General features: G+C 42.8%; 1 protein-coding gene across 1 annotated transcript in view; it reads right to left on the bottom strand.

The window, feature by feature from the left end:
* XDH (xanthine dehydrogenase) overlaps nucleotides 1–15,585 on the bottom strand; it is a 54,282-nt gene that overhangs the window by 12,253 nt on the left and 26,444 nt on the right. The window contains exons 15-28 of the mRNA XM_009816260.2: nucleotides 15,278–15,452; nucleotides 14,727–14,816; nucleotides 13,898–14,067; nucleotides 11,307–11,430; nucleotides 10,775–10,894; nucleotides 9,116–9,212; nucleotides 7,024–7,148; nucleotides 6,174–6,307; nucleotides 4,601–4,688; nucleotides 3,885–3,971; nucleotides 2,259–2,450; nucleotides 1,617–1,762; nucleotides 1,011–1,092; nucleotides 315–410 (exon numbers count right to left, since the gene is read on the bottom strand). Coding sequence (XP_009814562.2) covers nucleotides 315–410; nucleotides 1,011–1,092; nucleotides 1,617–1,762; nucleotides 2,259–2,450; nucleotides 3,885–3,971; nucleotides 4,601–4,688; nucleotides 6,174–6,307; nucleotides 7,024–7,148; nucleotides 9,116–9,212; nucleotides 10,775–10,894; nucleotides 11,307–11,430; nucleotides 13,898–14,067; nucleotides 14,727–14,816; nucleotides 15,278–15,452 — 1,726 coding nt within the window. The remainder of the gene's footprint in view (nucleotides 1–314; nucleotides 411–1,010; nucleotides 1,093–1,616; nucleotides 1,763–2,258; nucleotides 2,451–3,884; nucleotides 3,972–4,600; nucleotides 4,689–6,173; nucleotides 6,308–7,023; nucleotides 7,149–9,115; nucleotides 9,213–10,774; nucleotides 10,895–11,306; nucleotides 11,431–13,897; nucleotides 14,068–14,726; nucleotides 14,817–15,277; nucleotides 15,453–15,585) is intronic.

Here is a 15,585-nt window from a genome sequence, read left to right as displayed (position 1 = left end):
CAACTAATTTTTGTATAAAATATATGTAAACTGTAGTTTTATGGGATGAAATGAAATTGCCAGAGAAGCTAGATTGTAAGCATAACCTGCATTATCTAGATAAGAGTTAAGATGATGAAGAATCTAATTCTCATACTCAATAACACCCTGGAAATCTAGCACTGCTGCTGAAACAATTAAGAGGAATTAGTCACGATTTGTTAGCCTACACATGCACACAGAGGAAGTGTCAAGCTGTCTGAAGCAATACTATAGAGTGAATGTGATTTTCCTGAAAAGATGTCTCATTCGGTTAAGTCCGAACTCATTATTACCTGAATCATTTTGGTGTGAAGTCCTTGACCCATCTCAGTCCCCCCATGCGTAAGTAACACAGAGCCATCTGTATACACATGGACCAGAGCTCCAGCCTATAAAAGGGAACATTAATCCAAGAGTCATCATAAATGAACTAGTGAACTACTTAGCAGATTTCAGTTACAAGCTACAGAGAAAATTAATTTGGAAGTAGACCAATGTTGTTCTTTGGTGTAATTAAAGCCACTAGTTTACACCTGAGGTGAGTCTGGTTTAGTCTCACCAACTCACTAGAAGTTCCAACCACATCATAAACATCAGTCAGTATTTTCAGCTCAGAAAGCCAGTGAAGTAGCCCAAACCCACCCCTGTGAAACAGAGATGCACCCTTCCCCTGAACTTGCTAACACCACTGACAGTCCATCAAGTCAGGTCAAACACAGGAACAGCGTTTCGACTATTGAGGAAGAGGGAACAGGCAGGGAAATTAACCCAACACAATACCATGGAATCATAGTCGAATTGTGGTGTCTTTTGGACAGTATAAACTGGTAGCTGTTGTGTTGCTCATTTTGGTTTGAAAAACGTGTGCTCTTTCTTAACTAATTTACCACTTCTCTGAAAAGCTCCAGTTTGGTACAAATGGAGGAGGGCCTGGGGCAGGCAGCATAAATCTGGCTTCTCTACTGAAATGATGAATGACACTTACGGACCTGGTTCAGAAATGGGATAGTGAAACTGATTCCAAATTTGGTAGGAATGATACACATTCCTCTCTTCTTCCAGCGATTCTGCCTGCGAAGAACAAACATTATTCATATACTCAGGAGGTTTTCACTGCAACTCAACAGTTGGGGTATCAAAGCAGAAATTAAATACCTGAATGCAATATAGACTGAGTTAATCAGTAATTTTTCCTGAAAGATTGGCTTTGTCTATGGGTCCCAACAAGAAGGAATTCAAACTGAAGTTGCTCCCCCAAGCATTATAGAAGCAATTGTCTGGACTATTAACTATTCAGTTGTATATACAAGCCAACTAAAAAAGACTATAAAGGCAGCAGAAAGCCTAAACAAGTTGCCTTGATAGCCATTTGAAGAGCCTAGCTGGACTTAACAGACCCCCTCTCCTATTTAAGCTACCAGCTCACTGATAGAGGTTTCTTCCCACAGTGACCATGAAGGAATTTCAAAAAGATAAATTTTTAGAAGTCACTCTGCCAATATAAGGTCTGACTTCACATCACTCAGGTTAAGAGAACTTCAGAAGTTAGTAGGCAACAGGTGCACCCAGTAACAAGACAGCTCCAGAACACCTACTTGTTGAATTCTTCAATTAGTTTCTTCCTGGCATGATAGCTAGAGCTTGACAAACATTCATCCCAGCATCTTCGTAGAGTAAATCCCTCCAGCTTTTGGTTAAAATGAGTCAGGTCTCCTTCATGATAAAGATTGAGCTTCCGCACCTTCCCAAAGAAACATATAAAGGATATGCCAAGTTTAATGCTTCAGACTAGGTCTTTTTAATCGACGACATCAAAAGCATGTTGGTTCCTAGTTTTACTCCTCTGCTCACTCTACAGAACAACAGAATTAACAGACATATATCTGTTTATGGGAAAATGGGGACTAAGGCATTAAGGCTGGGAATTGTCAAGAGAGACTGGGACTTAAGCACATTGTTAGTAAGATTAAAGTACCCAGTGCCTTTGGATTTTTTTTTTTTTTAAAATCTATCCTTAAGGCAGGTGTTACACAATTGAGGCTACTGAGGGAATTTAATGAAGCAGAAGATAATCCATGCTATAATGTGACTGTCATACAGTAAGTTTGAGATCCTGCTAAGGGCTTAGCAAAAATGAAGCAAAAGTTCCTATGCTTAATAATTTTCTGTGGTTGTGTCCAGTTCTCAGAGCTTGTTCAAAGGCAGCACCGCCCTAAAATAAGTCAGCGGATCTGTACCTCCTCAGGTGGCAGGCCACACTTCCGAGCAAGGTCACTCATCCAGCACTCAGCAATCATCATTCCTTGGGGCCCTCCGAAGCCACGGAAGGCTGTGTTGGAAGGCAAGTTGGTCTTGCAAACAATGCCCACGCTGCTGACGTTGGGGATGTTGTAGGAGTTATCCAAATGTAACAGGGCTCTGTCTATAACCTGATGAAGAGAAGGAATGGAGGTGGACACATTTTACATGAATCACGTGTCAGAGTTCTCACTAGCTGCCAAAGCCAGGCTGGAAAGCTCTGAAGCTAATTTACAACAACCAGCACTTTCTCTTGCACCCTGCAGTCAACACAACTGGATGAGCACTGAGGTGCAACCAGTACTCCCTGCCATTTGCAACGGAGTGTCAGGCGGTATCCTCCTGAAGGACAGGACAATAAGCACGCTTCTCTGTTGACACTTATGACCCTGGGATAGATTGAGCTTCCAAGTCCTTTGTTGGCCCTGGGCTCATGCTGAGCCAAACTGCTACTAAATGCTGTTACCCACCTGGAAGAACCAGAATCTTCTTTTAATTATACTGAGTAATCCACTACTGGAAAAGAAGTCTTGCTGATATCAAGTGACTCAGCAGCTGGGCTATGGCAGTAAGGGCAACTATATGAAATAAAGCTTTCAATAGCTACATCTAAACTGCAAGATTTGAGATCTTTGTCCACTAATTGTCCAAATTGGGAAAGGGCCAGAGCTTCTTTCTGGCTTGTGTTCCCAGATTTCCCCTCCAGCAGCAGCACAGAGAGGAGATTATCCACATCCAACCTTATTTCAGTATGGAGTGCTTTCCAGTCCCCTGATTCAGACACAGTCAAAAAGACAATTCACATAGACGTAGTCTCAACCAGGCCCTCAGTTTATGCAAAGACACTTGTCTGCCATTCTGCTCTGCACAGCACCAACCACATCGCTAGCATCGAATGTGGCTCTGGTAGACAGTTCTTGCAGTTCTCTCCTACTGAAATGGATTCATTTTTTCAGAATATTATCAAAGATTCAGTGGGCTAGAGAAAGGGAGCTAGAATAAATATGACTGACTGTAGGCTATTGGGTTGGTCACTCACATGACAGAAAAGGAGAATTTTTTTACTCATGAGCACAAAAATTCTTGGAGACAAACTCAGAACTCAGGCCCATTCTTGTCCTTAGTTCTTGTGAACCCAGTGTTAGCTTTAGCCAGTCCTTAACAAGCTTGTTGATTTAGGCACGCTGCCCTGATCAGCCTATTGACTTGGATGTTTCTTATTCCAAGGACTAGCTTTCCCCAAAGCTGGGGAACTATCAGTCATCTTGCATTGTGCAACAAGTTTCCCATCACAGCCCTCTGTAATGCAAAGCAAACTTTCTTGACTCTTTTGCCTAATCCAAGTTATTACAGCAACAATAAGAATTATGTGGCATATGCCAAGGCAGGTCAGTTGGCTCAGACAGCAGTTGCAGAAGCTCCAAAAACCCATCAAGGTGTGTTTTCAGTCACGTCAGAGAGCAGGATGTGCAAGCAATGCTGTAGACAACAACCCTCTCAAGTCATCAAAAGGTTGCACAGGGAAACATCTTCCGCCTAGTTAGCCATCAGAAAACTTTACTTACACCGTAAGAGAGGTCTACAGAGTTGCCCCCATTGCTGTAGTATGACACCTCCAGACTCTTGACCTTCCCATTCTTCATGAAACCAACCTGTCAAGAGAGTCTCCTCAGTAATCGGTTTTCTACAAAATATTCTGCTCTGTGCTTCCCTCCAAAAGCTGAATGGACCTCATACAGGCAAAAGGCTGACTGTCCTCTGCTGCAGCATGGGACAAGCACAGGCAGCCACTGAGGAAGCTTCCCAGTAAAGGGTCCACATGTGCATCTTAATCTTGCTCCAGAGAACTCTTCTAAAATAAGTGCTGTCCACTTGTCACAACCAGGACAAAACTTTAACAGGTTTTTGCTTTGAAAAGCAGAAGCAGTTGGATGGGGATTGAAAAAAGGAAGTTAACAAAACAAACAGTAGTATGATACAGTAAACAAATGGGGGAGCATCTAAGAGCAATATGGTTGTCAACAGGGGCAAAGTCTTGGTTGCAAGGAAGAAGGAAGTATTTATGCTAAGGTCACACGAAGGAAACCATCTGAGACAAAAGAACTTCCGCGGGACTTTAACAGGAAAAATGCTATACCCCAGCTGACCTGATCCATTTGCAGCAGGGGAGATCAGCAGGGAAACAACCAGAGCAGCAATTTTTTCACAGTATCTTACTGCTCTCTGATGTTTCAGGTGACAACACTGAGATAACATGCATTCATTTCATATGCATGCATACCTTGTACCTCCCCAGGAAGGGATGTCTCCCACCACTTATCAGCATGTCCTCATCTCGATCCAGCATGCACCTTACTGGGCGGCCAGTTCTGTTAAAAGATATATTTATCAGGCAAAGCCTGAAACACGCAATACAGTTCCTACAGAGCAAGACTCTCCTCTTTTTGGTGAGCATTTTCTTTCCCAAGTGGCAATGGGGAGTTAGGCATAAACTGCTTCATTTTTGTATCTTCCTCTAATGAAAATGGCAAGATTGAGTAAAAAAAAAATTAAGATCTTAGAAGTTGGAACCTGTTTGTGAAAACTCTTGCGGAGACTCTTATATTAAAAACGAAAGATAGTTTCTTACAGAGACAGATGCTAATAACTGAGCAGTCACTGTTTTCCAGACTATTTCTTGAAGCACTCTCTTGGCTTTGCATGAGAGAATGCCATATAAATTACATAATAATGCTATGTCAAGTACTAACTAGCCTTCAATTTGACCTTGTTTTTTATTTGCTTATTTATTATCCAAGGAAGAAAACAAGGAGGGGAGGAGGAGTTGCACTTCATTTTCTAACAATTCTGCCTTCCCAGTGCCTCTCTTCAGGTTGTAAAAATATCTAGGGAATGCCATAGATGTTATTTCATAACCTCTGGGATATAAAACAGTGGTTTGGCTGGCAGAGATAAAGGAAAGAAAAAAAAGCGTTTATATTACTGATTAATTAGAGAAAGCAGGTGGTTTGCTCTGAACAGGAAAAATAAAGCTGATTTAAGTACAGGAGCTTCATTTTGCCTGTTCTCTTCCAAAGGTATTTTAACAAATTGCTGGCGTGTTGCAAGATCCATCTAGCATTGCCAGCAGTGTACATCCTCACCTACAAGGGCAGTATTGGGAAGGGCAGTGTTACACACAGTGCACAAATGGCATCTCGGAGGTCATGTTCACTCACAACCACAGAAACTTGCACCGTTAAAGATGATGAACCCATATCAAAACTCCAGAAACCAGAAGCACACTTCCAACCTTCACAAATAGTTACAGTCTAGGTTCATTCCCTGAGCTTTTAGGGGTTTGGAAAGGGTGGGTTTCTGTTCAGTGGCCTGCCACCCTTCCTAGGGAAAAATCCAAAGAGAAAGTTTGCAGAAGAGCAGAGAAACACTGGTGCAAGGCTGGTGTAGTAGAGTTTTGAACACAGAAGGGACTCTCATGCTTCTATTATACAAAACAATGAGCATGGCTAGTGCTGGATTTTGAAAAGGCTTGGGGTGAAGTGCAGAGGCAGATAATTTGAGATACGGGAGTTTTCAGAGAGCACCAAAGGAACAGCAGCGTAAGGGGGTTTTGCCCCTTTCCTATTAAAAGCTGACATTCCTGCATAAGCTTAGTCCCTCTGAGCAGGTTCTATTCCTCCCACCAGCTAAGAGCCCATTAGACACCTCCTTTGGGAAATCCCAGGCTTGCTATAAGCCGTACAGTAACAAGACATGAAGAGTCTTGAAAGTGCTCCAGTGCAAATGGTGCTCCAGAAATGGCAGGCTGGGACAGTCTGAAAGGAAAAAGGCCTGTTCCCCACACCCAAACTTACTTGAAGGCTGCAACAGCCACTGCAGTTGTCAAAATAGTATTCCTAGTCTCTTTTCCTCCAAATCCTCCTCCCATTCTTTTTACTCGAACCACAACCCGATTCGAAGGGACTCCCAATGCATTAGCAGCAAACTCCTAAAGAAAAACAGAACAGCAGAACATGTACAGAGCTGAGCTGGTGTTAAGAACTGGATATCAGCACGTTGCCTTTCTGCAGCCGCTGCAACAGCGCGAACAATCTGTTACGTTGCACGTCCTATTGGTCCTGCGATTGGATTTGATGCAATTGGAACCAATAAGCCCAGTATTTCATCTCTGAGGTGGGAAGGCACTCGGTGCTCCAGCAGACAGCACCAGATTCAGGAAGAGACTGACATGAGAAGAGGTTACCAAGACATAGGTCTCATTTAGCACAAGGTTTGACGTCCGTACCACTCTGTCCACTCTCCTCACCTCTGGGCAGTCTCGGTGAGTCAGTAAACAGGCCAAAGACACCCCATAGTGCCAGCAGCCTACCTCACAAGATGGCAGAGTTGGTATATATAGTCAGTGTTTACACCACCTCTCTTTCTGACATGTCGTTCAAGAGCCATGCCTACTGACCAGCTGGCACCCTCTCCATAAAGGGTTAAGCATGTAAACCCTGGTGACAAAGATGTGCTGCCAACAGAAACATCTCTGTCACCTGAAAGCAGATTCCGGACACCAGCAGGATGGATATGGACTTTAGATCCCATACCCAACTCTAAGCCTATGTGGTTTTTTTAGTCAAGACAAGACAGGACCAACTATAAAACAACCTGAAACTGAGAAACAAATGCCTTTTAGGTAGCAGGTCAATGAGATAGTACCTGTGTCTTCATTAGGTTTTGGGTCGACACAAAGAGTTCCATCTCACCATCTTCCCCCTTTGGCACAGCTACAGTACACTGAGTTTCCAGATAGAAATGCTCCTGCCCACCAAGGTACATCTCTCCTAGAAAACAGGAAGAAATGCCCCAAAGATAGGGTGTTCCCGGTGTTATAAGGTGTCTCCCACCATGTGCTGCCTGCAAGCTACTGCCCTTTTGACATGTGTTAAATGACAACCCTTTGCACTGCCCAGCACTGGGTATCTGCAGCTCTAAAATTGACACTTCTGGTTCGACATTTAAAAAAACAAACAAAAAAAAAGAAAAACAAACCCGAGACACACCCCCCTTTTACTTTCTAGAAATCTTCAGTCCGAAACACAAGTGACTGGCATTTCAAAAACAAGCCTGCACACCATGCCATTGAGCCAGCATCCCTTAAGATGCAGTGTTTGGTGCCTTTCAGACTGCCCTGATAACACCAGCGAGATGAAGCACAAAAATAAATCAAGTATAGTCTAGCCGAGCAGATCAAATACAAGGTTACAGACTTTGAAACAGGAGAACAAAAATAAAAACCGAAAATGCCTTAAGATGACCTAACTGGGAATCAACTCTCTGTCACTGCATGTGGCTCCTCCCCGGGACACCTGACCTGGCAGTACTGAAGGTACAAATTTCAGTCATGCTACACACTATTAAATGTCAGAATCAACATCCTTTCTCAGTCATGGCCCTGTTCTATTCAGCTGCCACAAAAATTAATATTCAGAGCAGTTCTCAAAATCCTGTTCCTCTCTTCCTTTTATTCAAATCAGCAACAACAAAATAGCTGCCTTCATTAGGTACATCAGTGAGAAAAGCACATTTGCATGAGACAACGCCTACTCTGGTACATAGCAGGGGCCTTTCGCTTGTCTCCTCGAGGGGGTTGGCCTGGCATTCACACAGTATTGCAGCCTTTTAAATAACCTATTCTTCTAGCTCAGAACAATTTCCGTCTTGCCTGGCACAGTATTTTCATTTTGTATAGTATAGTACACTATAAGAAACCGTTAACAATAGTTTATGACACCTTTGAAGCGGCGGTGCCAATCACTGACTGCAGAGGAAAGTCTCAGCAACACGTACCAAAATACAACAAATGACAGATGTAGAAATGGGTGTTTCAGTTAAATAACTCCCCATGGGGGAAGGGGGGAGTTACGGGGAGCATGCTTCTCTGTGACCTTCTAGAATAATCCCTTCATACCAGGCTTTGTGTCTGTAACCGATTTAACTTCCCTCTCAGATCTGTAAGAGGGACGCAACACCCTCTTATCGATAAATACATAGGTCTCCTATGGTCCGATGGTTGAGACTCTTCCTCTCAGGAGCTACTGATCAGTGATACATACAACAAACAATGACACGGGTCTGACAGAATATTCCAGTTCACAGCTCTGGCACTCTCCCTTCCTAACTCATAGAGGTTTTAAACAGTTGTTGATAATTGCTATTTTTACCCATGTCCCTACAACCTGCTTGGCAGACTCCAGCTGAATGAAACAAAGAAGCACACAAAAAAAACCCTCATCCTCAAAGACAGACCAACAATCCATGTTGAGAAACTGTGCCATGTTCTTCATGATACCTACAGCCACCAGTGTTGGTGGATCAGGTTTTCAGACGCATGTACGTCCCATTTTCATAAGATACAGTCGTACACCAGGTTAAAGGAAATTGACTGCCTATAAGATTCAGACCAGACTATGTCTGGACAGAGAAAGGCTCCTATATGGATACGTTTCAGAAAAAAAAAAAAAAAAAAAACCACTTTGTAGAATATTTGCTTAAGAAAAACGAGTCCTTACATTGGAAGAGTGTTTAAAGGGGCACAGCTGGGAGCATCCAAGTCTATTTGAAACTAAAATTAAATCTTTCACCAGCTATTCATATATAAACAGTTAGTTGAAACTTAATATGAAATTAATTTAGCCCTGCAAGCCTTACTTTAATGAGTTCAGTATCATATGCATAAAAAGGAGGCGGATAGCTTGACTTTTGTCACGAACTATCCTATTTTAAAAAAACTATTAATGCTCATTCTCACCTTCCAAAATGTGATCAGATTCTTCAAATCCTTTCTTCACATCTCCCTTATTAATCCTCTTTATAGACTTAAGAAAGGATTGTTTCTCAATAGCTTCCTAGGAAACATAATGACACAATAACATTTTTGTGGAAGTGGAATAAAAGCTTCCTCTGACAGACGAAGAAATATCCAAGATAAAAAGCACAAGAACTTATCAGACAGTAACTATGGTAATAGCCAAGTGACTTGACTTAAAGCAGTACAGAATAATTTCTGGCCACACAGCAATTTCACAATAAACACCATAATTGGACAATCCTGGATTGCTCCTTGTGACCCATTTTACATTACGGACCCAGAACCTCCAGGTCTGCAGCCACCAGAGCTATGACTTACAACTTACGTTAACTATAGTCTGTGACCCAGAAGGAGGAAAAAAGAAAAAGAAAAAGAGAAAAAGAAAAGAGACAGAAGGAGAAAACTAAATCTCTCGGATGGGATGAGAGCTTCTGCAGAAATAGTTCACTTCTGAGCTAATATACAATAAACTTTCTCGGGGAAGTTTTACAAACGCATTTCACTTTTGCCAAAACTGAAGCTTTCCACAATGAAAAAAACCCACAGAATGATCAAACAACAACAATAATAAAAAAAAAAAAAAAAAATCAGCACATTTTGGCTCCACTCTCATCTTCCCTGGTTGAATAAACAACTAGAAGCCTCAGAAAGGGAAAAGTTCTCACACGTTGTTTGTGAACCCACAAATCATACAAACAAACCAAAAACTGTCCACAGATGACAGTACCAATGTCTGTTCTAGACAATGCACAGACTCTTTGTATTTGCATGAATACAATTCACATTACAAAACACATGGTATGAAATACTGACCATTAAAAAAAAAATCAATTAGAATCCCACAGTCCTAATTTCTCCCCAATAAGAATGGCTTCATACATTTTTTTTCTCATTTCTAGATGTGAATGCTGTATTAGATATTATCATTTGCTTTTACTGTCACATAAGGAAATCTTGCCAACAAGCCTTCTAGTTAAAAAAAAAAAGCATGAAATGATCACAAATTGTTGACATTAATTTCTTCAGCTTTGAGAAAAGCCACTTAAGGGCTGTGTCCATACAGTCAGTGGAAGTGTTCACAGTGGAGAGTGAACTCCTGAAAATTAATTTCATCAGCTTAGAAACTAGACAAGTGATCAGCAGAGATCTCAGAGAAGCAGTGCAGTGACAGAGCTAGAAGAGACATTTTCACACCCTATTATTGAGTGTTATACATCAGAGAATGAATTAATGCCAATGAAGCCAGCAGGGTCATACCAGAGAATATTGAAAGCAAGCACCTGCGGGTAAGAATGTAGCTGACAGTAACCTTGTTAATTTAAATGAATTTGTGCTGAGCACAATATATCTACCTGAGTTTGGTTTATTTCTTTTAGCTTTAAATAACACAGAACAAGTTAACGTACTCCCAATCAGTACCACATCAAAGGTGTGTCCTCTTTAGATTTAAATATACAAATCATTCCTTCTATCCATATCCTGCTGCACCCACGAAGACTAACAAAACGTGTGGCTAAATAACCACGTGTGAGAACAGAAGTTAACTAGGCATCAGGGGGTTCCAAGCTTAACTGCAGAAACAGATCTGAGCCATCTTACCTGAATTGTGACAATAGGTTTGAGCTCTTCATACTTAATCTTCACAGCTTTAGCCGCTCTTCTGGAATGTTCTTGTGTGTCTGCAAGAACTGCACCGATGATATGGCCAATACAAGTGACCTAGAGGCAAGATTAGGACCCACCATCATTTGGTGCGTACGTATGCAGTAACTGAGAGGCTCATGATAATTCTCTTCATCTATTCCTTTTGTGCAGTTTTTCATCTGTTTGTTCAGACCAGTCTATTTAAAATCAGTCAAGGGAAAAGGATCGCAAAAAGCTTTGGACAGTAACCGAGGGAGTGAGCCTGTTCCAGTGGCCTGCAGCTTAGAGGAGAATAGCGCAGGTAACGCAGAGGAGAGGGGCACAGGGCAAAGGGACTCAGACCTTATTGAATTTGGCACCAAGATTTCTATTGACTCCAGCGCAGTTAGGATTTATCTCTGCGTAAGGTAGAGGAATTCACTGGACGATATGAGCAATCTTATCTCCTGAGCAGTGTGATTGAAAAAGGCTATTTTTAACAACATACCACATCCTTGGCAAAGACAGTCTCATCATTAGCGATGCCAGTGATGTTACTGCCAGGAACATCCTTGGCGGAGACAAAACACACAAACCCAGGAACACTCTGGGCTTCAGATGCATCTACAGAACTGAAGAAAGAAAGGAGGAGAGGCAGTGTTATTATTTCTCATTTTTCTTTTTGTCAGCGCTTATGAGATACCAATACATTTTGAGGCCTGATTCCCTGAAGTCTGGCTATGCGAAAGGAAGGAGTTTGTTACATGACTATCACGTGAGACCAAGGCAGAAAGGGCAACATATTAGACTAAAATCGTTTGGGATCTATATGATAATCTGAATCCTGACTGTCAGTTTGATCACCAGTCTGCTTCTTTAGACTATACAGTATCATACATCTTTTCCCCAAGATATATCTGAACTTAATCGAATCGCCACATGTACTAAAGATCCCTTGACACCCTTTACCAAAGACAGATTGGTGTTAGTGATGATATGCCTCCACTGTCGTCTTAGCTGCCATGATTCTGTGAAGGCAAGATTCCTCCCTGCCTAGTGATAAACAAGAAATTTTACTGCAGACACAGACAGAAGGGGAGAAAAATGTGGCTGTGAGTCAGGGAGAAGTTGTTGAGTATCAATCACAAGGAAGCTGCCGGGTATTTAAAAGGATGCAAAAGAAATGGCGCTCCAAAATACAAAAAGCTTCATGAAAGGCTTTCTTCAGTAATCAGCAAAAGAGGTATCTAACCAAAACGCCTTGAATCGTATACAGATTTAAAACTAAGTGAACAAACAGGACAGAAAGTAACTAGAAAAGTGCAATATAATTTAAATTTGTATATGGAGCACTTCATAAGAAAATGTATTACAAAAGACTTCCAAGCTCCTTTTGCAATATTTTGTACATTGGCTGTGTAATTGCTTTACAAGGGAACCATTGCGAATAGAAAAGCTGTGGCTTTGTTTCTGCTAACTGAATGATTTATTGTCTTCTGTAAATTGCTGCAATATTTTCAGCATGCTTGTTTAGATTCCTGAAACTCCGATACAAACTGTGCCTGAAAGTAGCTGTTTGTGCATCCCAGTGAGCTACAGACTTTTTTAGAAAGACATTAAATGTACGAATGAACTTTCCCACATGAACTCTTAGACAGCAGGAGCTGAAGACAACACTATTTTTCTTTGGGAAGTTCACTTTCCCGTGCTTCTGCAGTAATGCCTCAGAAACAATCCCCTGCAGTTTCCTTTAGTTAGAAATACAGATGCAGATGATTTCTAATTTACACTTGATGGTCAAAATCCGACTCAGGTGAAACGTAAGTTTTCAGAGCCAATATTTAGACCACCAAAATCATAGGCTGAGATACTTCTGTCACCTGATGAAATATTCTACTACTTCCTCTACAGAACAATACAGGCTCACAGCTTGAAATGGGAATGCACAGCGCAAATGCAAGAGAACGTGTACAGCCACCTCTAGAAAATACCGCATATTGTGGTCAGAGGCATAAATCTGATACTTTCTCTATTGCCCCATCTGCACTGGTTGTAGTAACAGTGCTTATGCGTTTGCAGCACTCATCAATGACCATGTTGCAATACCTAAGATTTAACTATGGCGACAGAGCAATTTCTTTCATAACCCAGGAGTTGACTACTACATCTGTGCATCCATGACCACCACGCTGCCTGTCCCATGTTAGACCACTGTGGGGAAACCTCTGGACAGGAAGCCTAAATGGGCAGGACGTATTGCCTAAGGAACAGAGCGTCCCACAGCAAAGTGGTTGAGGGCAGAGCCACCACAATATAAGAACAATTAGGGATCGTGGGGGGCAGTCAGTCCTGCAATATAACAGCATTAAAACTCATACGAGAATGTAGATGGCATTACCTGCCAGGATAGGTGTTTTAGAGTTGGTTAGTCACTGTTGTTGTAAATTATGCATCAGTCACGCCCTGCATGGACAAGGTGTTTTCAGAGACAGCTGCACTTCCAAATACTGACCTATCCACCTTGCTACAGCCAAGCGCAAAGAGGTCTACATCTAATAGCTGAAGCTAATTCACATGGGACTGTTATGCAGAGGGCTTGATCATAGCCAGTGGAAGCAAGCACCGTGCAAAGCAAAAACCAGAAGACAGTACACACACCAGGAGGTGTGCTGTGGCGGAACTGCATGTTACAACCTAAATTTTTAGGCAGATAGGAAAGAGCATGTTCAAGGTGCATGTTCTGGTTAGTGATTAAAATGACATCTCCTCAGACATTGTGGTGCTCTCCTACCCTGCTCCTTTTTAATCCTGCGTGCTTGAGTATAAGAGATGGGACATGCAAGAAGGTTGCCTAGGGGTGAGGGCTTTGTGCTTCAGCAAAGCTCCGAGTTTGGTGTTAATTCCCTCATATTCCTACTGACGCAGACTTGCAAGGCAGCTGTAACACATACAGCTCGCCTCCATGTAACAATGTGCGACGAACTGGAGTTCCCACTAATGCAAAAACCTTTCCCTCACCTGCAACTTGACAGATCAATGTTTTCTAAGCCACCAGGCACTGGATGCTTCCAACATCTGAAACTCAGAAGCAACACTTACAGGATCTTGGCGTGAGCTTTGGTGCTGGTCACCAGCGTTAGATACAGCTCATTCTCATAGTGAGGGATGTCATCGCAGTAAACAGCTTCGCCGCATGCTTGTTTGGCTGCTGAAACGTGCATCAAAGGCCGGCCCACCATATCTTCAACTGCCTGCCCCTTGGGCACTTCCTAGAGTAAAACAAATGACTGACTACTACTGCTTATCGTGCAGGGAACAGAAGCATTGATGGGAGAGCAAAAGGCACCGTGAGACGTTCTAGTGAGATGGGGAATGGGATGGGGGCTCAGTCCTGTGGGAAAGGAAGGTAAACAAGATGGAGTGACCACACAGAGGGGGCTGTAGAGAACGAAGTGAAAGGGATTTGGTTTTTGAAACTGCTATGGAAGAGAAGGGTTTGATGTGACAGCTTGCATTAAAGGTTCAAGTTCTGAAGCTAGCTTCCCCTCTCAAAGCTGAAGAGAACAGGTCATTAACGGAGAAATAAGATGATATATCCTGAATCTGAAGCCTGAGAGATGCAAAGAAAGGCAGGCTGTAACTGGGGAAAGCAGAAGGGTGATTTCAGTTTGGATATGGAGCTGGCAGCAGGAGGAAATGCTACCTACAGCAACTTTTATGAAGCTGTACACGTCAGGAACAGTCTTGGGCAATGACAGGAAAGAACATTGTATCGTAAAGCAAGGAAGGGACTGAGACCCAAATACAAGCCTCAGGAATGGCATTATATAAGTTCATGTATTGCCCATACTGAGGGAGACAATAAGAAAAGAAGCAGTTTGAGCTACAGAAAAGCCTGGATCTACATCATGCAGGTACTGCTACTTACTTGGAAGAGCTGGGCATTTGCAATGGGATCTTTGTGAAACAGCTCTGTAGCACTGATGTAGTTGGAGGGGACGGGCTCACACAGATTGTTCTGCCAGAGACATATTAAAGAACAATCATCTTCCCTGCCAGTCCCTTTCTCACGTTCCCCAGTAGCCCAGGATATTCTCCATTCTCCATCCTCCAGTGAAGACAATTCATCTTTTACTGGGTAAAAGGCAAACAGGGCTCAGGCTCTGTGCAAAGAACAGCCACAGATCCACGAGAGCAGCTGTAATGCAATGAAGGGGAGAAGTCCAGGAATCTTCCTGTGAACCCAACGGATCAGCATCCTTCCACAGCAAGGTGGGGATGCCACGAGGAAGCAAGTGGGAAGATACAGCTAGTCACTGTCATGCAGGTAAGGAGCAGAGTGCTCCGGCAGCTATTGCAACATGGAGTTCGTTATCAGGTACGACTCTGCTTGAATCTGAACCCTCCCCATCCCTTTCCCACCAACACAGCACAAACAGGTCCTCCTTCCCCAAATCCGCCTTCCCTAGCAGTACTCACAGTGCCATTGTGATCCTTGCTCAGTTTCTGAAGGACCGTCAGGTAGAACTTGAAGAAGAAGCTGAGCGTGAGCGTGCGTCGGAAATCCACCATCCCACCAGGTGCAGAAGGAGACAGATCCATCTCACCTGCCAGTAAGCGGCAGGCATCCTGCAGCAGCTTCTCATTCCAGTCTCTGCAAGGGAACAAAGGTGACACAGAGCCCTTGCTCAGCCCTAAATATCACCAGGGCAGCCTAACTCTCCTGACGTGGCAGCCCCACAAGCTCTCAAGCAACAGCCACCTGTTCTATCTCTGGTTATAGCACA

This window comes from Gavia stellata, chromosome 2, assembly GCF_030936135.1.
Source record: "Gavia stellata isolate bGavSte3 chromosome 2, bGavSte3.hap2, whole genome shotgun sequence".
NCBI lineage: Eukaryota > Metazoa > Chordata > Aves > Gaviiformes > Gaviidae > Gavia > Gavia stellata.
Note: the sequence above shows the minus strand (reverse complement) of the source record. Positions and strands in the feature narration are given on the sequence as shown.